Raw genomic sequence first — 21,476 nt, 5'->3', positions numbered from 1 at the left:
CACACACACACACACACACACACACACACATACACACACACACACACACACACACACACACTCATACACATACACACACACACACACACACACACACACACACACACACACACATACATCACATCACATACAACAACAAGACCCCCACCACTGACCCACATCTTTCTCTGCTGTCAGCATATCACTGAACTGTCTGTGTGTGTGTCTGTGTGTGTGTGTGTCTGTGTGTGTGTCTGTGTCTGTGTCTCTGTGTGTGTGTGTGTGTGTGTGTGTGTGTGTGTGTGGCCACTGGCAGCGGCTGCAGGGGATGGCACGCTCACAAAACACCACCCACCGCCCGCCCTGCTGACTTTCAAACATGATTTCTGGCACCGTGTTTGAGTAATTCAGGCTAATGAAGTGTTTAAAATTCAGAATATTAATTCTGCAGGGTGAGCGGGGGGCCACGGAGGGGCCCTCCCAGGAATCTCACCAGCCACCACGAAAACACACACAAGTTCCCAGGATGCTCAATTTTACAGGGACAATTAATTCAAAGATGCAATTTTCTGCCTTAAAAGGATTGAGGGAACTAACCGTGCAGACAGTTTCATAAAAAACTAAACCAGAACCTCGACATTCACGTCAAACATTTTTAGAAAAACACTCGAGCGGCACGATTATGGCCAAAACGATAATCACAATCACTGTGATCAATGCTGAGATTTTAGGGACATTGTGATTGTATTTTTTTGCACTTCAGGCTGTGCTGCGATTCTGCTGATATTTGGTGTGTTCCTCCAAATCGTTTCGTTTTCACGGCACCAGAAAAAGTTTTCTGTTATCAGTCTGTGGAGTGAAACTGTGGATCAGTTTCAGTGTGACAATGAAGAAATGTCCAGACATTAATGTTTTTTTGTTTTTTTTTAATATTGTTTTTTATTAGTTTGTTTTTTATTAGTGATGAAGACGGGTTTGACATCACAGCGTGTTTACAGGAATAAATGTTGATTTATTTGGTCATTCAATATTTATTTTTCCTATTTTATTTTTTTTCTGTAAATAATAATGAAAAATTGCAGATATTTAATTTTGAGTATGTGGGTATATGTATATATTTAATTAATTATAGTATGTTTAAATAAATAAGGAAGCTAATTACAATTCAATGACTTATGGAGAAATATGTAAAACAAGTCATAATGTTTTTGACCTTTTTTCGTATTGTTTGTAATTATTTGGTTTTTTTGTCTGTTTTTATATAATATTTTTATAATTTCTCTTTTCCTTTTTTTACATGTTCAAAATAAATCAATTAAATCAAATAAACACAATTTCACGCCGAGCAGCACGACGGACGCAGAGACGTAATCTTCTCTTACACATTTTTAAAATGTCAAAATCAAGGTTGATCATATTCATTTAATTTTGGGAAGCCAAAACCGTCACTGTGATTAATATTTAATTAACTGTGCAGCCCAAAGTCTGCATATTTTATAGTATTTTTTTCACATTTGTATTCTCATTGTCTTTTATTTTATGTTTCTGTTTCTTCATGTTTGCAATACTTTAATTTTCTCTCACTATGTTCATGTTTATGCACGATTCACCGAAAAACTCGTGTGTGAAAACCTACTTGGCAATAAAACGGGAGACGTACAGTCAGACGCCGAAATGAACACGGACAGTCTCTCATCCTCCAAATGTAGGCCAAATTCACCCCCAACACACACACACACACACACACACACACACACACACACACACACACACACACACACACACACACACACACACACACACACACACACACACAAACACAAACACACACACACACCTCTCTCTCCCACCTAAATCCTCCCGGCTTCATACTGGCATCCAAACATCACACACACACACAGACACAGACACACACACACACATCCTCCATTACAGGTTCACACACACTTTCCATACCGCTCTCTTCATGCTAATCCTAACACACCATGAATGCAGCATGTATAAATAACTGTGCACATATGCTCTCACACACACACACACACACACACACACACACACACACACACACACACACACACACACACACATAAAGCCAAATAAACCCACAGAGATAGAGGCGCTGGCATTAATGTGCCTGCTCTGCTCACACTGAGAGTTTGGCAGCCTCACCTGCTCAGGTGTGACGGTAAATCCCGCAGTGGAGGCGTTTCTCTGCGGGTGGGAATTTATTCATTCAGTCATGAAGATGTTCATCATCAGTGTCATGAGCTGCTTGTCACCAGGAAACTTTAAACTTATGTTTATCTGTTCATACAGAAATAAAACGTAGCTGACACTACGCCACGAGGCTCGGCGGTTCATGAAAATGTATTTTCTGTCATAATTTTGGCTTTTTTTTAGTATGTTCACAAAAGATGTTTGAGAGGGGCCGGACCACAGAGAGCTCATATCGTCTCACATTTCCTTGGAACGGGTTGCAAGTTGTCAACACTTTCCTTAAACGATTGATCAGAAAAATTAACGATCGATTTATCGATTAATCGTGCTAATTGTAAACAATACTAAATGCGTTTTATCCTCAGTCAAAGCTCACAGCAACATACTGCACATACTGACAGTATTTCACAACCTATCGATCGATTGATTAAATTTCAAATGTTCAATTAAATTCTTATCGACAGAATAATCGATCATTGATTAATTATCATCACTTTTTCTGTAGAAACACTAAAGCAGCAGATGGAGACGATGTCATCATGTCACCAGCAAGTAACTTTATTTATTTTATGATTATTTTCAGGATTTTTATTTTCTTTTCTCTTGAACTTTAAGCGATGCACTCATTAATAGTTGGAACTGAATACTTTTGTTGCCGTCATGTTGTATTTATTGTCGTTTATTTCCTTTTTTCTCTTTCATATTTAGTTTGACAGTATTTTAATATTGGACTGATTGTACTTTACTGTAAGAGTCCTCAGACAGCGGCTCTCAGTGTCACTGCTTATGTTGCGCTTGCACTGGTTTACATTTATTTGCACTAAATGTATTTATATTTTGGCATTATTGCACACGTCTGCTGAATACTGTGCCTGTTTTTGTATCTGACTGTGAATCATTGGTTCATGTTTGCGCGGCGGGGACCATGGGAACAGTTTGTTCCTGTATGAAGCGCACAGAGCTGTACATGGATGAATGACAATAAGTCTCCCGTATCTCCGATGATGAGGGCTGTTTTTTCGGTGCCACATACATGAGTCCTCTGAGAGCAGAGATAAAGTGTGACTCATTATCGTCTAAACAAACACAAATCAGAGGGGATTCTGGGTAAAGGGAGACGGGTGCAGATCTGTAGATTCGTAGAAAGATAAAATAAAGCACTGAACTGCTGCTCATATTCACGTATTTGTCTTCTTAACATGTCTGAGGTGAATTAGAGCAGCGAGCGCAGAGCGGTTTACCAGAACTCTTCAATAAACAAGCTCGCTGTGAGTCAGGTGGTCGGCTGTAATTACTCAGAGTGAACCTAAACAAACCAAATATAAAAAAAGAAAATCTACCTCTCTACTCCAGTTTGGACCGAAGAAAACACGCTGCAGAACTGTAAGAACTTCAGAGTCCTTTCCTGTTTTTAAACTGGTGCTGATACTCAAATTACAAAATATCTGTGCCTTACTATGACAAATGTATACATTTTTACATTTTTTACATCTCACAAAAAGAGCAAAATAAATTCTAAAAATTTCAAAATTTTCTTTAACAAGCTATTTAACTGACTTCTTTCAAAAACTGACTTGGCAAGAAATGTCACACAAAGAAATTAACAATTATATTAAAGGTGACAGAAACTGATCTAAAAGGGGGGATTATTAGAAAATTATAAAAATAAAAAAAATAGGGACAATGTCCAAAAAACAATATTTACAATCATTATAGTTATTTTTGAAATTATGTTACAGAAAAGTAACTCTTTTTTTCCATTTTTTGGGCCAATTTTTGTTTGTTTCATTTTTTTATTTTTATTTTCTGATTATTTTCATATCATATTATTGTTACTTTTATAAATATCTTGCCTCACGTTTCAAAGGGTTAAACACGAGCAGTTGTGCAAAAGCTGAAATACAGTAAAAGGCAGTCTAAACTTTGCAAAATGATGGTTTGGGTTTTTTTTGGATCTGTCCGTTATAGTTGTAATAAATGCAAATTATCGCTAAACACAGCAGACAGTAAGCCGACGCGGACGTCTTTAGCTCTGCAGGTTTTTGGAGCGGCAGATGACAAACACTGAGAGAAAAAAGCCTAAAAACACCTAAAGTGGACACAAACACAGGATATGACCTCCTCACGTCCCCGCTGTAAGGACACACGCCGACACGACCTGAACTCTGATACACAGACACAAAATAGTCCACAGATGATGTAATGTGTGACATCATCTTTCGGGTTTCAGAGTGTGAGGCGATGTCGTGGCCCGCGGTCACCGTCTGACTCACCGGGGTCAGGTATCAAAAGAAAAAACCACTTCCTGCCAGGGTCGGTGATTTATCTCAGAGATCGAGTGTCTCACAGCGAAGTCACGACCTCCTCCGAAGTACAAAGATCCTCTCTGAACAGACGCAGTGTCACTCTCACCACAGAAAAATGGACCAAAAACAAGGCTCACGTTCATGTAATCATAAAAGTCTTTGGTCTAAACCAAAAAGTTGAGCAAAGTTTGTCTTTTGTCCCTGAGAGCTCTGGACAAACTAGCCTTAACCTGAGGTCAACTTACGATCTTTCTCTGGAGCTTTCAACCAAACATCACAGGCTTCATCAGCAGACAGAGTTGTTGCCTTAAAATGAGCTTCGATTAAAGGCAGGAGTTATGATCCATCCTAACCCTGATTCTCTGGCTTTTTCATTTCCACTTTTGGCTGCACCGAGTCAAAACGCTCCACATTGAGAACTTTAACATCATGTTAGAAAAACAAATTTCTCAGAATTGAACTGACACAGATAACTGGACTGGAAGTCAGTTTCCCGTCATGTGAACACAGTCGGACTTTAGGTAGACTCGTCTGAGCGTGCTCCTAGTCGCTGCGCCGGCCTCTCTCCGTGGTTAGAGGGACTCAGTTTGGTGTTTTTGGTATAACGGCTTCAAATCCCCGGCGGTAAGGACTGTTAGATAAAAAGCTGAAAATATTCTAAATATAACGTACACTTACACTGATATTGATTTTGTTTCAGGTGGCTTCAAACTAATCTATGAAGGCAGAGTTTGATAAGTTATTGTTCATAATCAGTTGTGATTGTGTCTGTATCATAAACTATATAAATGAGTTTACAGTAACTAGCTGCTTGTATACTGGGACAAGGACAGTAGGCCAGTTAAATGGCCTCATCAAGTTGACCGCAGCTCCACGAAACCGTGCATTTAAACGTATTGTGTGTCTAAAAAAAAGGTTGTTGCCAACATGTGAGAGAGCTGCACCGAACACAGCTTTACAGCCTCATTGTGGTCACAACTTTAAATTCTGCAACAGCAGTGTAGTTTATTTAACACCAAACATTATCTTTTTCCTTCTGCCAATTCTATTTACACTTTAAAAAATCCTAAAAGTGATGTTCATTTGTGCAGATCGCACAAAACGTGTCACTATCATAAACATTTGTTTGCCACAGAGCTTATTTTCTACAACAACCCAAAACCCAATGGAAAAGTCCCATAGGCTTTTTGAAGAGGGGACCAGCTAACTTCTGCATCAACCTACAGAAAAACATCATCATCTATACTGATGAGCAGCAGCCACAAACTGCTGCAAAGTGTAATAACAAACAGCAGTGACGAGGTGGTGTTGGGGGGTGGGTCAGAGGGTGGGGGCATGGGAGAGGGTGCTGGGATCCTTGGTTTCCCTGACAGGAAAAGCTCGGAGCTGTTGCCTCCTGAAAACAATGAGGAGGGGAGCGGCCACTTCCTGTCTCTGTGCTGGTGAGAGGCACCACCTCACAGTGTCATTACAGACGATCGTAGCCCCCCCCCCCACCGCCTTTGTCCTTTAATTTTAGTTTAAGTATTTATTTTCTGTCAGACATTGAATGTGACAAATATACTGTAATACAGGCATCACCAACTGGAGGACCTATTCTAGGAGGCCCGGTGGGGAAAGGGTTAACATAGTTTTTAAATAACCGAAATACCCGACATGGGCCAGATTATGGTTGGAGGTTCTGAATGACAGTTTCGATTAATTGCCCAGCACTACTCCTTAAAAAATATTCTTCTCATTCTTACATTTTATTTCAACTTGGCCAAAGGTCCGAATAGGACGAGGTTTTGGTCCGGATCCGGACCGCGGCCCACCAGTTGGTGATGCCTGGCTGACGGGTACATGTGATGAATGAGTGGTATGGGCGCCATTAACAGTCACCTCTGTGCGTATTGGTCACACGCAAAGACAGGTGTTTTGTTGGAAAACCTTGCAAGAGCGAGACAGTTTGTAGAACTGCTCCAGTTAGACCGGGCTGTTGGACATGTCCGTGCTGGAGCGGGCTGTTGGACATGACCAAAAAATGGAGCGGGCTGACATGTCCGCGCTGGAGTTGGCTGTTGGACATGTCCACAATGGAGCAGGATGTTGGACATGTCCACAATGGAGCGGGATGTTGGACATGTCCGTGCTGGAGCAGGCTGTTGGACATGTCCACAATGGAGCGGGATGTTGGACATGTCCGTGCTGGAGCAGGCTGTTGGACATGTCCACAATGGAGCGGGATGCTGGACATGTCCACAATGGAGCGGGATGTCGGACATGTCCGTGCACTGGAGCTCAGCGCCTTCACTGCTGCGTCTGTTTGCTCGCTCCTCTGAGAGAAACCGTTAAACTGCTTCATTAGCGGCTTCATTCACTACGCGTGAGACGCCGGCCCCTCCCCCTTACAGACCTCTGTGACTCCACTTCCATCAATGCAGGGAAGGTTAAGGTGGAGATTAAGGTAAGGGCTAATGTTTAAGTGTGTATTTATGAGTCTGTAGGTCAGCCTGACCTTAGTTTCAGTAAATAATCGGTTATTTAATCGTAAATAAATAATCTAATTGCGACATTAAATATCAAACTATAAATGGTCTTTTATGGTTTAAATTATTGGAATTCATAAATAAACAAACTGATTTATGAGACATCCGAAGAAAATACACCGCTATAGTTAAGTATTAATAAGAGTGTGTGTGTGTGCTTGTGTGTGTGTGTGTGTGTGTGTGTGTGTGTGTGTGTGTGTGTGTGTGTGTGTGTGCTTGTGTCCCAGCTGTCATTATGTTCCAGGTGTGGCGGGAACATGGAGCGGATAGACCCTCCTCCGACACAACACCACATCACATTCCTGGGAATCCACAGCTTCCTGTGTGTGTGTGTGTGTGTGTGTGTGTGTGTGTGTGTGTGTGTGTAAATTAAATGGGAGGAAGAGCAGAGAGGTAGAGGAAGTGCGGGTGGTGAACTCAGGCACACATCATGTATCCGTCCACACATCTTTAAAAACACACCCTTTTCTCATCTCACTGCGTCTTTTTAAACTCTCAACTTCACAAAAATTACATTTCCCTCTTTGAGGATTGATTGATTTAATTTTGTTACTGTGTCATGCGTAAACAACATGCCCAGCCCAAACTGCTGTACAAGACACCATTATTAAAACGGAGAGACCACAAACCAAAGCAGACACCAACGAAACAAACCATCCTGACGTTTCCTCCAGGCTTTAACGAAACAACCATTTCATCCTGTCATCATTTCAGGGTTTTGAACAAACATTTCATCCATCAAAGGTGCTCTTAACTCATCACAGAAGGGACAATATAAAAGAAAATGAGAGATTCTCAACTTCTCCTAAATCACAACATTCACAGTCAGCTTTCCTCCGGGACGTTTTCAAAGCTGCCAACGTCAAGAGCCAAAGGAAGGATTCCTGTTCTTAATTTTGCTTGATTTGAATATATGTCCTTAATTTGGGTTTTAAAAGGATGTCATTTAACCACTTTTCTTTAAATCCAGCAACTAACTTCTCTTTTATTGTTCTCAAAGTGCACAGTAAATTATTTCAGTGAGTGAATGCAGAATTAAAGGACACTGCAGAACTGAAGAAGTGTTACAGAGCTTCAGTCCGCAGAAACACACTTTTGACAACTGCTGGCAAGATTACATCACATCACGGACATTCGTGGTCGGGATGCCACAGTGAGGACATTTTCCACCAAAAGCCAGAGTGTCGTCTTTTATAATAAACACCCTGCATCACCGCACCAGCTCAAACTGAAACTGCATCACGAGATAACTGAAGGAAAGTTACGGTCCCAACCACACTGAAACACTGAGGATTATCAAACATTTCAACTATAAAAACAGAAGACAAAAAAGAGACCAACAGGACAGAAAGTGGACAGAATGAGTGTGAGAATATTCTGGACTGAAATTTACTGCACATCTATTTTTATCTGGATTTGTGTGACTGATGTGAGCAGAGAAAGAGGTCAGTGAGAATCAAATAAAATCCTGCAGATGGTTCTAATGTGAATCGCAAACATGTAATCTTATGTAATCTCATCTTTTGCTGCGTGGTTCACACACACACACACACACACACACACACACACACACACACACACACACACACAGGATGTTGTTTCTGTCAATATATCACATGCATGCACTGAAAAACTGCCAAACACTGCAGAAATGTGTATTGTCTGGAGCTGGGAACGTGGGCTGCTACTGGACACACACACACACACACGTATATAAAGCCCCGGCACATACACACTGTTATTCAGGCAGTACTTTTCTGCAGTGCTGTAGAGTAGAGTACAGTAGAGTACAGTAGAGTACAGTAGAGTACAGTAGAGTACAGTAGAGTAGAGGCTGTCGGGCTCTTTCTGTATCACTGGTCCATCTATCGTCACAGTAACAGCAGCAGACTAAAGGAAAGTAAACGCGTCCTGCAGCTCAGAGCAAATCTGATGAATCACACAAACCCACACCAACGGAGCCTCAGCAGCTCACACTCATCTGCAACCATTTTAATCACACATGGAGTCATTTTTTAAACGTCGCTCTTATGGGAAAGTAAACCGAGCGTATTTGGGGTTTTTGGCCTGTTGGTCAGACAAAACAAGATGACATCACCTTCGACTTCATAGACGCCTTGAAGGGACATTTGATCCAAACAATGAATCCATTAAAATTTAGGACATAATCAGCAGATTCATTGATGATGCACGTAATGATTGGCTGCTGCCCTGTTGTTTTTAACAAAGCTCTGATTCCAGCTTCCCAAATGTGAATATTTGTGGGTTTAGAGAAAAAAACAAGACATTTGCAGGTGCTGTCCGGCCGGCCGTCGCTGTATCATGAAAACGCGGTCAGTTCGGTCCTCAACTTATGCCGACTATCTGCGCGTCATCAGACCTGAAAGGTGGCTTTGTTTTAAAAGCCCGGACGAAGACCGGTGGTGGTCAAAACATGTTGGCTTCTTTAATGGTTTAGCCACTATCATAAAGGCTTTTTAACGAAATTTCTCTGCCTTCTTTTCACATTTTTAATATTTTTGGAGTACCTGAATTTCTTTCCTATTTATTCACGTGGCTTTTGGCAACAGGATCTTTTGCTGAAATCACTACGTCATTAAAAACTGTTGACATCTTCAAGTCAGTTCTCATTCTGAAGTTGTCGACTTGGGTTTGAGGAAAATCCTGATGTACGTTTTTGATATTTTGCTGCATTTTATGAACCAGGCTAATAATAAAATATGAAGTCATGTTAATTGACATTTGCTGCAGCCTGTAGCCTCTAACACATAAACCCTGATGACGCAGTCTGAACACAACAGTTTGGTTTGGAAATCACCCAAACCATCGTCTTTACTTTCTGTTTCTGGATGTCTACCATCCTTAAAAATCCCCCAAACTCCAGATAATAAGTGATTCCCCTGAGAATATATTCATTAGTATTACAATCTCTTAAAATGAAAAAGCATCAATAGACAAATCAATATGTTCAAAGAAATAAAACTCACTGATCACCTCACAGCAGGTCAAACTGAGGTTATTCCTCCAGACGGAACCAACTGTTTACCTTTAAAACCCTGGCAGATACAGATCAATACCACACACACACACACACACACACACACACACACACACACACACACACACACACACACACACACACACACAAACAGACGGTCACGGTTTGGCAGTTTCAGTTGATACCACCATATGAGCCGACAGAGAGCAGACTGACCGGTTGGTTTGGTTTGGAAATCACCTTCCTTCACCGTTCTCTTTCTGGACTCACTGAGTCTACATATCAATTTTTTTTTCGGGGTTTTCTGAGCCCCGTCGTCTTTCTTAAGTCGTCCTAAATAAGGAGAGAGCATACACATGCTGCGTGTTTTATGCAGCAGCTCTGAATGATTATAGATAATTTTATTTTTTTTCTCGGAAAGGCGTTGATGTCGTCCTTTGGCAGTGGAGGAAAATGTGATTCTTAGAGGCACCATGATGCAGACGAGGCTGATTTGGCGTCAATAATGAATCATCTGAATGTTTGTTAATAACGTGATGCTGACAGAGCCAGAGAGGCTCCGAGAAGTCCAATGTGACGGCAGGGCAGCACACAGGCGGTCTACAGCGCAGCACACACTCCAGTTTATATCTACACAAAAGGCAGCGGTTACAAGCTCGTTTTAATTTAACATCTAAATAATTACTGGACGAATGTGAAGTATATTGTGAACACATTTTTACACAGAGACTGATGTTAGTGGACCAGAGCAGCAGCAAATCACACCAACAAACCAACACACAATGCAGCTTTTAACATGTATTAACAACTCTTCAGTGAAAAAAAACAACTCTGTGCTCAGCCGGTTTCACCTAGAAAACGCTGCGCCTGGCTCACGCACTATACTGACTTTCTGCAGAGCAACCAGGCGGCAGAGGGGCTTCTCTCCACTGCTGGAGACGATAATAACAACACAGCCGAGCCTCCGCTGTGTGGAAAAAGCCATGGATCATTTATTATTCAACAGTATGTGAACTGCAAACTATTTAAAGCATGAAAACACTGGTCAGTACGCCTTTAAAAATATCTGCAGATGGACACAATCCAGCTGCCCCCCGGTTTAAAAGCTAGAATATGAAAACAATTTGGCTTCTATGAAGCTAAAAGGATCTGCAGCCACACTGTCTGCAAGTAAATTCATCTGTTTAATAAACCCTCAGGGAGTGTTTGGAGCATTTATGCACTTTTCATTCTTCTTTCTTTTTGATAACTGTGTGTGTGTTGATGCATGTGTCCTAAATGTAGTCCAGATTGTGTATTTGAGTGTAATCAGTGAATTTGCAGCTCAGCTCCTACAATAAGTCTAAAATACACTGTGGAAACTAAATAGTTACATTCAGACTGTTCAGGTCCAAAAATGCTCCATTGAAACCCATTCAAACTGACATTTTTGATCCTATTTCAAGGGTTAAAAATCTGAAAATTAATTGATATTTGATATTTATGATTAGGACTGATGTTGGTTTAAAATAATCTCAATGAAAGTTGAAAATAATAATAATGTATAATATTTTTAAGGTTTAATTTTGCATATTTATCATAGTCATCACCAATAACCCAAGAAGAGATACAGTGAGAAAAATAAACTATGCAAAATCAAAAAATTTGAGCTGTCTGGAGATTTCCGCTTTTTCCATCGGACGTGGTCGGACAACACGTCGTACACGCGTTCTTTTCCAGCACGACTCGACCTTCAGTCGAAGGTGCTGGTGGGAAGAAGTTTAAGGAAAGCAGCTCCAGTTTGTGTTTCCCTACATGTTGAGGCTTGTGCGGCTGCTGATACGAAAGTAGGCTGAGCCACAGTGTGTGTCCGTGCATGTGTGTGATTGTCTTTTCAGAGTACGTGTGCATGCATGCGGTGCTGCTCCTGTGTGCAGCTCAGCAGATTTTTGTGTGTGTGTGTGTGTGTGTGTGTGTGTGCATAAGTGTGTCCACCACGCGCCACAGTGACTCACTCTTTTCATTCTCATCTAATTTCATGGGGGTTGATCACGGCTCTCGTGTGATCAGAGACGACTCTATCCTCAGCACACACTGTTTACTACCATCCCTTCAGCATATTAATGATCTGATGGATGCAGATGATGTCGTCCGTTCATTAATGACGTGTTCCTTCCTCACAGCTGGTTGGTATGCCTTCATCTGCTTCATCCAGATGTGTCTGTTTGGCGCTGGATAATAAAACTGAAACACCTGAGCGTACAATTCTGCAGGTCAAATTTATAAAAGCTCATCGCCCTCGGGGCTGCACGATTCTGCATCGCTGCAGATTTGTAATTCAGAGAGCTACTACATCGATGATGTCAGTACACACAGCTGCAGACGAGGTGAGCTCAATGATCCGGCTGCTCATTCAGACCTGAGCTGGATAAGATGCACCCTGTGACTGGAGACGGAGACGCAGAGGAAAGAACCAATAAATATGTTTATCACCTGCAATCGTGCACAAGACAAAAGGTTTGAAGAGAGGAAAATGCAGTTGAGACACAGTTTCCTACACATTTGTTCATTCATATCCGCCTGCCATCATGAAAAACATCTTTCGCCAGTTTCTATTTTTGGAGCTGGACCGTTCATTAGGAGCACTGTTGGAATACATTTACTCTTCTGTTATTGACAGCACCAAACTCTCGGAGCACAGAGCGTACTCTGGACACAGACGGAGCAGCAGAGCACCAGGCATAGTTCAACTTAAACACTCATCATGCTGGGTCAGTTTGTTTTTGCAGCAGCTGCTGCTCTCATCCATCAATCTGATTAGCTCTGACCGATCAACAGATCAATAATCCAACCCATGACTGAGACTCAACACAAAGTCATTAAATAGTGAAAATCACAAGACAGAGAAGGGGAAGAAGCCAAAAGATTCTGATTCTGTGAGAAACACTGAGGAGTCAGGCTGGAGGGGTTCGATAATAAGCCAAAAAACAAATTTTACGTTGCACGCTATTCAGCGGAACATAATGATACAGAGTCCCGACAGAAAACGAGTGTCTGACTATCAGTGACTATAGAGCTCACTGAATCCATCAAATGTACACCGCTGTTACTTCGTGTAAACAAACTACATAGCTATCGGCTGTGCATTCAAGATCAGACTGGAGATGTAGAGGAGAGTAAAACTTGTTTATTTTTAAATCAGAAAAACACACAATTTATATTGTGACACTTAATGGGAATTACATACAATACAGTCAACAGCATGTAACCTTAGTCCAGCTTGTTTTTAGCGATGGTCATGGACCTCAGCAGAAACGGTCAGCTTACCGGCAATCTCCCTCCAGCCAGCTGAGATTGTCTTTAGGTTTTTATTATAAATTAGCAGATTTCATATCCATCAATTCTCAGTTCAACTTCATGAATCAGCCAGTGCTCGTCCACAGCAGTGCTTTCAAAGCGAGCATCAGATATAAATAAAATCCGCGTCTGATATCTAAAGTTCATCTCACATCAGCTCCTGCAGCCTGTAAAGACAGCTCTGTCATTGGCTTCAGATTCCCGCCTCTGCTGATATTTGATTTCTCTTATGCTGTGACACCGGCAGCCTCAGCTCGGCAGGAAATCAAACATGATCTGAGTGACACTAGTTGCTCTATTAGTAAGTTTACAAACACGATATTATATTATTCACACTGTCATATTGCTTAATGCAATTTGACTTGGATTTAGTGCTGTGGTAGGACATTTTTAAAATCCCCAAAACATGCCATAATGACAAATGCTGGTTCAGGTTGTTTGTATAAGTCAAACCGGTTTGAGCTTGTACTCTGGACCGCACCAGCAAAACCAGAAATCGACCCAAGTCTACTGGGGAGCTTTCAGAAAATACTGTATATGTAACAGCATCTGTACTAAATGGGATTAAAGACCTTTAATCAGTAGTTAGGGTCGGCCATGAAAGGCCTGATTCCAGCTTATGATTTAAATAACACACATTAAGCACCAACATGGACACAAATCGTCCATCCAAACATCAACAGATGTGAGAGGTAGAACAATATTCCCCCAAACTTCAGAGCAACAGACCACCACTGACAAAATATTGACAGTTTAAAGCAAAGCTGTGCATCATCATTCACGCCGTTGAGCAAGGCGGCACAGAAGAATGATGGCAGATGAAATAGAGACCCAGAGTGTGTGAAGTTTCTGGACAGAAACATTAAAACCTTCACACAGTTAAACTGCAGCTCACAGCCTCCCTTCACCTCATGCTGCTGTGTTTCTGCAGACGTGACCCGCTGCGGTTATGTAAGCCACATTTCTTTTTTAAGAGTACATAAACAAAGTTACAGAGTGAAGTACAGCAACATCACGTCACCGAGACTCTCCGGTCCAACTGCAACACGGCTGATATTCATGCTGCTGAGAGGAGGACGACTTCACGAGGACATGGGTTCAGTTTGGAGGTTTCTGTCCACAGATCAGAACAGTGGAGGCGAATCATCCAAAAAAACAGACTATTTATGATCCTTACGGTCCACTTGTTGGCAGGCGTATATTTGGAGTTTACGCCTCATCATTAACCAGTTTATTTTATGACACTTGCCGCTAACTGGCTTACATTTCTGGCATCATGTACATTTGGTTGTGGCACTTAATTTTTAATCTTTCCTACTTTATACTGCAACAAATTTCCCTCAGGATGAACTGAGAGTTACCTCTTCTTACCAATGTCCCCGTTACTTGATTTCTTTCAAAAACATGGGGAGAAGGCAACGGGCAACACAACACAAAATGGCCCAAAAAACATATCAAGAATTTTTTTAGAAAGTTAGAAGAAAATTACCTGAAAATAGGGGGGAAAAAAACAAGAGAATGACCTGAAAAGGGGCTAAAATAAAATAAAAAAATCTTTAATAATCTTCAATTTTTTTTAAACTGATTTAAAATAAAAAGGCAACAACCATCTAAAGACATAATTACCCCCCAAATAAGCAAGAAATGAATAATAAGTGCAAGAAAATTGCCTGGAAATAAGAAAAATGTATTAATAAAGAAAAATAAAAATAAAAAGAAAGTTAAGAAATACAACAAGGCAAACAGGACTTAAAAAAAGGTGCTCAAAAATTAAAATAATTCACGACAAAATTTAACATTTAATTTTTTTTCCTTTTTAGCCCCACCAGGATTAAAAGGTTGAAATACTTGTAAAAAGGCGTCTAAACGCAGGTTTAAAAGAGTTAATTAAGACCATTTTCGAAAAGAGAAACAGACCTTTAATGCAGTTCATAGCTAGGTCATTTTTTAAAACCCTGATGAGCACACTCAGTTTTATTCTCCTCCATTGTTTTAGACTGACAGCAGAACTCAATATGGGCAAATTCAACCAGAACTATCTGCACGGATGAATTTTTATTATTACTATCATTATTATTTGAAGTGAACGGCCCCTTTAAAGTGTGATACTGCTGCTAACTTTACACGAGCAGCCAAAACCAGTACAGATTTACAGCACATTAAAGCAAATCAGCTTTAACGACTCTCACCAAATCTGTGCATACACATCACCATAATGCTGCTTCACGTACTTATCTGCTGTGCACATGTGCACGTCAGCGCTGCGGAGACAGCCACCACTTCCCACGTGTTTACAGGCGCTTCGAAATAAACACAAACCCTGTTCCATGACGAGAATACTGCAAAAAGAGACGCATCAAACGCTGTGTACACGGTCTCTAAACGTTCAGGAAGCAGCAGCTGCTTGACCCGCTCACCAAAGTAAGAGTCATGGGAAATGTTGCTGCTGCACAGGTCTTAAAAATACTTTGTGTTCCTATAAATCAGTCAAGCATTTATCCTCACATCAATCCATTCACTGTATAAAGCAGCTGTATCCTGTTCAGAGGGGCTGCAGAGAGAGGACACACCTGGACAGGTGTAGATTTCCTCATCTGTGTACATGATTTCTGCCTCGGTCACACAACGTCATCAAAGTCATCAACGTCATCAACGTCATCAAAGTCATCAACGTCATCAAAATCATCAAAGTCATCAACGTCGTCAACTTCATCAAAGTCATCAAAGTCATCAACGTCATCAAAGTCATCAACGTCATCAAAGTCATCAACGTCGTCAATGTCATCAAAGTCATCAACGTCATCAAAGTCATCAAAGTCATCAACGTCATCAAAGTCATCAAAGTCATCAACGTCATCAACGTCATCAAAGTCATCAACGTCGTCAATGTCATCAAAGTCATCAACGTCATCAACGTCATCAAAGTCATCAAAGTCATCAACGTCATCAAAGTCATCAACGTCATCAAAGTCATCAACGTCATCAACGTCATCAAAGTCATCAACGTCATCAAAGTCATCAAAGTCATCAACGTCATCAAAGTCATCAACGTCATCAACGTCATCAAAGTCATCAACGTCATCAACGTCATCAAAGTCATCAAAGTCATCTATTCTTATGGTTTTTAATGAGAATCGGCAAAAATCACAGACTGTGGGTGTAAAACCTGAAAATACTGAACTACTAGAAAATAAAGAACTGAAAGATAATTCTGGGTCAGACTTCCTGAATAATTGAAGATAAACTTTTACATTAAGGTATATGTTTGTTTGGGGTTTTTTTAAGTTTTATGTTCTTGAGATAAACAATAACATATTCTCATGTTTTTGTTATATTGTCAAGAGTTTTGTTAATGCAAAAATACCATAAAATATTGTGATATTACTCTTAGGCCATATCAGCCATACCATCCTGAGTCTGAAGTACGGTCACTATATGAAAAGTAGTTTAAACTCACACATAAATGTCTAAATTGCATTTCCTGTTGGAAATTAAAGCACATAAACATTGTCAAGTAGAAATGCAAAATATCAGCATGGACCAGCAAGTGAGTGCAATATGGGACCTTTACCGCTTTGAAACATGAGCGAGAGAAAAAAAGAACAAAGAGAGTTTTGTGGACTATTTTTTTTATATATATATAATTTTCAAATTTTCCTGCTTTCTTTTTTTAAAACCAATTTTTATGTATTTTTCTTGTCACCTTTTACTAATTTCATTCAATTTGTGAAATATTTCTTGCAAAGTAATTATTTTATTTTTGGAGTAGAATTATCAAAATTGACCATTATGGATTTTTTTTTATTGTGATAGCATTTTTGGCTGTATCTGCCCGAGTCACAACTTCAGTTAGTTTTAAACTTTACTCTATTGTGTGCTGCATGTTCATATGATAATGATGTGTTGTTTTTTTAACATTAAAGCATGTCATTATGTTGTAGTACAAATCAAAAAATAAAAACAAGAACCTGAAAATGAAAATGAGCATAACATGGAACCTAACAAGTGTGTGTGTGTGTGTGTGTGTGTGTGTGTGTGTGTGTGTGTGTGTGTGAGCTCTCCATGACTGTTTACAACTGTAAATGGATTAAAAAGGAAGTGGTGGGGAATTCCACTGCAGGCCCACAGTCTGAACACTCAGGTCCTGGAAACTTGAGGAGCTTTTCCATGACTGTCTCACATGCGTCAATAAATCACCAAATACAACCACACTAATGTCAGTGTGACCGTCAGAAATACTCAGTTACATCCAATAATACTCAGTTACTTCGTATAATACTCCGTTACATCCATGTACGTTTTCAGTCCAGCTGAAGCAACAATTTGGGGATGTTTTTGTCTTATTTACAGTAAAGTCTCGCGCACAAATGACCCACAATCAGCGGCCAACACAAACACCTCGAGGGTCGCGGGTTCGAGTCCCGGTGTGCACAGAGGTTTTTAAACGGAAATTCCAGCAGTGTATATAAGTACAGCAGTCGGTGAGAAGCACGCTGCCGCTGCACCGCGTCACCGAGAGCCGTTACCGCCCCGCGCCGGTGCCCTCCCCGGTGTTTGTTTGTGAAGCTGAAAGATGCCACAGAGGCGCCTACCTGCTTCCACCGTGTCCGTCAGGTCGTGGTTGGCGGCGGTCCGGGGAAACTCCTTCAGTTTTCGGGAGCTGAGGTTGAGCACGCCGCTGGCCGCCGCCTCCTCCAGCGCCCGCTCCAAGCCCCGGTTGGGCGGCAGGTTGGCGCTGCCGATGTGGGTCTGGATCGACGGGGAAGAACCGAGCTGGGAAAGAGGAGGACGAGCCGACTCCGGTCCCAACGTCGCCATAGTGTTGCCCCGCTCTCTCTCTCCGCCGTCCTCCGGTGTGTGTCGGGGGGATATCCGCTAAAGAGAGAGCGCGTGCGGGGCGAGCAAACCGACTTCTTCAGGCGTGCCGAGCCGTGCCGCGCGGTCAGTTTCCTCCTCGTTTGTCGCCGCCGCGTCCGTCTCCCTGGTCTGCGCGGTGCGTGAAGCGGCAAACCATAACACAGCGGCGCGACATCCGGCAGTCGGTTTTCAAAATAAAATGTCTCAAATCACTAACCAATACTTAACTGTTTTTTTTTTTTAGAACTGCTTTTAGTGTATGATCAACGTTGTGTGCAATATATTATTAGTGTTACAACACCAACAAAAACAATAATAATAATAGTATTAGTAGTAGTATTGTCATTAAATTAATAATAATATTCGATTTTTTTTAATTGATTAGTTTTTTTTGTTTGTTTACTATTTAATTATTTGCTTTCAGTATATTATTATATTTTTACAAGAATACTATATTCATACATCTAGCCAAGGTTTATATATGTTCTGAATTTATAAATTATTTTGATATCATCTCTTCTTTGACATTTAGCTTATGTCGTATTTTCCATTAAGATGTGTACAGACTGGTATATCTGTGCCAACTATCATGTAGCTTTGCAGTAACAATATAATATTACTGATGTACCTTTTATTTTGATTATTATTATTATTGTTGTTGTTGTTGTTGTTATTATTATTTTAACAATACCTTCCAGAAATCCTCACTAACAACCAAGTGATTGAAAATAAAAAAGGCTGAAAATTCAGCTTGCAAGAAAAAAAGAAATGTATCTGAAAAATGCTGCAGTTGTGTGGGTGGATATTTAGGCCCAGTTTGTGCCTCTCCTGCAAAAATCCCTTCTTCATATTTTAGACTGCATTCAAATCTCAGAAATATTCCTCAAAAATAAAAAGAAGTTTTGTTTTTTAAACTCTAGTTAACTTGAAAAAAAATGCTGATTTTAACTTCTATTTATTACATGTTGACGACTTCCTTCTTACATTTTTTTATTCTGAAGACCTTTCCTCTGCTTTTTCGGTTTCGCATTTCTTTAACTTGACGCAGCCCCCTCACTGCGGCTGCGCACTGGAGCGTGCAGCTGAGACGCAGCAGAGAACAAAATTACAACTAAACAGCGACATCTGCTGCACGAGATCCGTGCACGCTGCACTCCAGGGGAGAAAGTTTGAGGAAACGTTGACCTCAGTTAAACTCAGACACCTGAGTGATGCTGCAGGCTGTTTCCACCAGCTGGACCCCAAATCCTGGTCCCACAAAGACCTGTGCAAATTTTGATTCTGACTTTCTAAAAAACATGGGGATAAGGGAATGAACAAAACATGGCCGGAAAATGAGAAAAAAAAAGTTAAACTACTGAAAAAATCTGACCTATTTGCTCAGGTTTCAAAGGGTTAATTATATATTCAATATTATGTTACAGAAAAAAGAAAAGGTTTTTAGCCCTTTTTCGGGCCATTTTCCTGTTTTTTGTTTGTCTGCTGTTGTTGTTTTTTTCTCTCTTTGCCAGAATAAAAATACTGTAAAAGTAACAAAACTGGGTACAAAACAGTTTTTACTCTAAAATTTTGAAAGTCAAAATCAAATTTTTTTGGCTTTTTTACTCCTTTAATGATACCAGAACTTTGCCACTATAACTTACACGAATAAACCAGTCATGGATTAACCCTTTGAAACCCAGAGTGACACAAATTGGTGTTGTCTTTTTGTTTGTTTGTTTGTTTGTTTGTTGTTGTTGTTGTTTTAAAACATGGGACAAAGTCAATGAGAAACTTGCAAAAATTACAAGAAATCTGTAGATTCAAAAACATTTTTTTGTTTTAAAAAAAGTTAGGGAAAAATATTAAGATTTTAAAAAATAAAAAGCAAGGGGACAATTATATTTATAATAATTATAATAATCAAAATCACATATTTGAATTATGTTACAGAATTATAATAAATTTTAAGCACTTTTTTCCGAATCTTGTTAGCCCTTTTCCCCCCTTTCTTTTTAATTTTTTAAACTAATTTTCAGGTAATTTTCTTGGACATTTGACTAATTTCTTGCTATTTTTTAAAATAATTTCTTCTTTCAGTTCTCATCGCCTTTCATCCATGTTTTTGAAAGACGTCAAGACTATATTCTCCAGCTCCAAAGAAACAAAGTGGAGTATTAATTATTTTTAAAATTCCTGTAAATGTTAGTATGATGATTAACTGTACTAATGTGATTTATGTATTTATTTATTTACTGTTATCATTTCATTTGATTCTTTTATATTTTTCTTTTCTTTTCTTCTTTTGTGCAAACCTGGATGGGAGGGTGTGGGTGTGTATATTTGTAAATGACAGTCAAGTACATACATGTATGTCCATTTAAATTGTTAAATTTTGAAAATATAAATAAAATTGTTGAAAAAATTAAAATAAATGTTGATATGATGTGAAGTTACAGCAGCCTGACTTCAGCCCTGTTCGCTGAGAGAAAATCTGTTTTGTGTTCGAGGTAAAAACCCTTATTTACTACCATCTGATGTGTGTGTGTGTGTGTGTGTGTGTGTGTGTGTGTGTGTGTGTGTGTGTGTGTGAGCTCCATTGGGGAGCGGGAGTGCTGAGTCAACCTGTTACATAACCAGCTTACATCAGCAGATCCACAGTGCTGATGGCTGATCACAGAAAGTGTGCCAGCTCCTGTCTGAGCTGCTATACTTGTGAGGACCTTCATTGACATCATAAACACAACGTCCCATAGACTCTAACGTTAATCTGCATTCTGCACGAAACCCCGAATCACGTCCTAACTGCTAAACAGCTTTTTGAAAATGAGTGAAGACTGTGAATTTTCCAATAACAAAATTAATTTCTCAAAAGTGTCTTCACTTTCCAAAAATGTCCCCACTTCCTAAAAGTTTCCTCATTCTCTAAAAATGTCCACACCCCCTGCACATTTTCTAATTTTAAAAGAATAAGTTTTCCAAAAATATCATTGCATCCGAAGAAATTCCAAAATATGTCCTTGTTTCCTGAACATGTCTTCACATGCTAAAAATGTCCTCATTCTCTAAGAATGTCCTCACCTTCCCAAAAGTGCCTTCACTTTCTAACATGTCCACACCTTTCAAAAAATGTCCTAATTTTCCAAAATGTCCTAACTTTCTCAGGGAAAAAAATCCCTTCTTTCTAAAAACTCTCCCCAATTTCCAAAATGTGTCCTCCATTGCTGAACATGTCCTCACTTCCTAATAATGTCCTCATCCTCTGTGAATGTCCAC

General features: G+C 40.1%; 1 protein-coding gene across 6 annotated transcripts in view; it reads right to left on the bottom strand.

The window, feature by feature from the left end:
- The window catches only part of lrch1 (leucine-rich repeats and calponin homology (CH) domain containing 1), an 86,962-nt gene extending 68,586 nt beyond the window's left edge, over positions 1 to 18,376 (bottom strand). For 2 of the 6 annotated variants that reach the window (XM_088083792.1, XM_088083794.1), the window contains exon 1: positions 17,957 to 18,376. In XM_088083792.1, coding sequence (XP_087939918.1) covers positions 17,957 to 18,182 — 226 coding nt within the window. In that variant the 5' untranslated portion in view covers positions 18,183 to 18,376. The remainder of the gene's footprint in view (positions 1 to 17,956) is intronic. The other 4 variants (XM_088083795.1, XM_088083793.1, XM_088083797.1 and 1 more) reach the window with 2 other exon arrangements.
- Positions 18,377 to 21,476: the final 3,100 nt, after the last annotated feature.

The sequence above is a fragment of the Plectropomus leopardus genome, chromosome 10, assembly GCF_026936395.1.
Source record: "Plectropomus leopardus strain MGB_pleo_1.0 chromosome 10, ASM2693639v1, whole genome shotgun sequence".
Classification (NCBI taxonomy): Eukaryota; Metazoa; Chordata; class Actinopteri; order Perciformes; family Serranidae; genus Plectropomus; species Plectropomus leopardus.
This window is presented reverse-complemented; position numbering and strand designations above follow the sequence as displayed.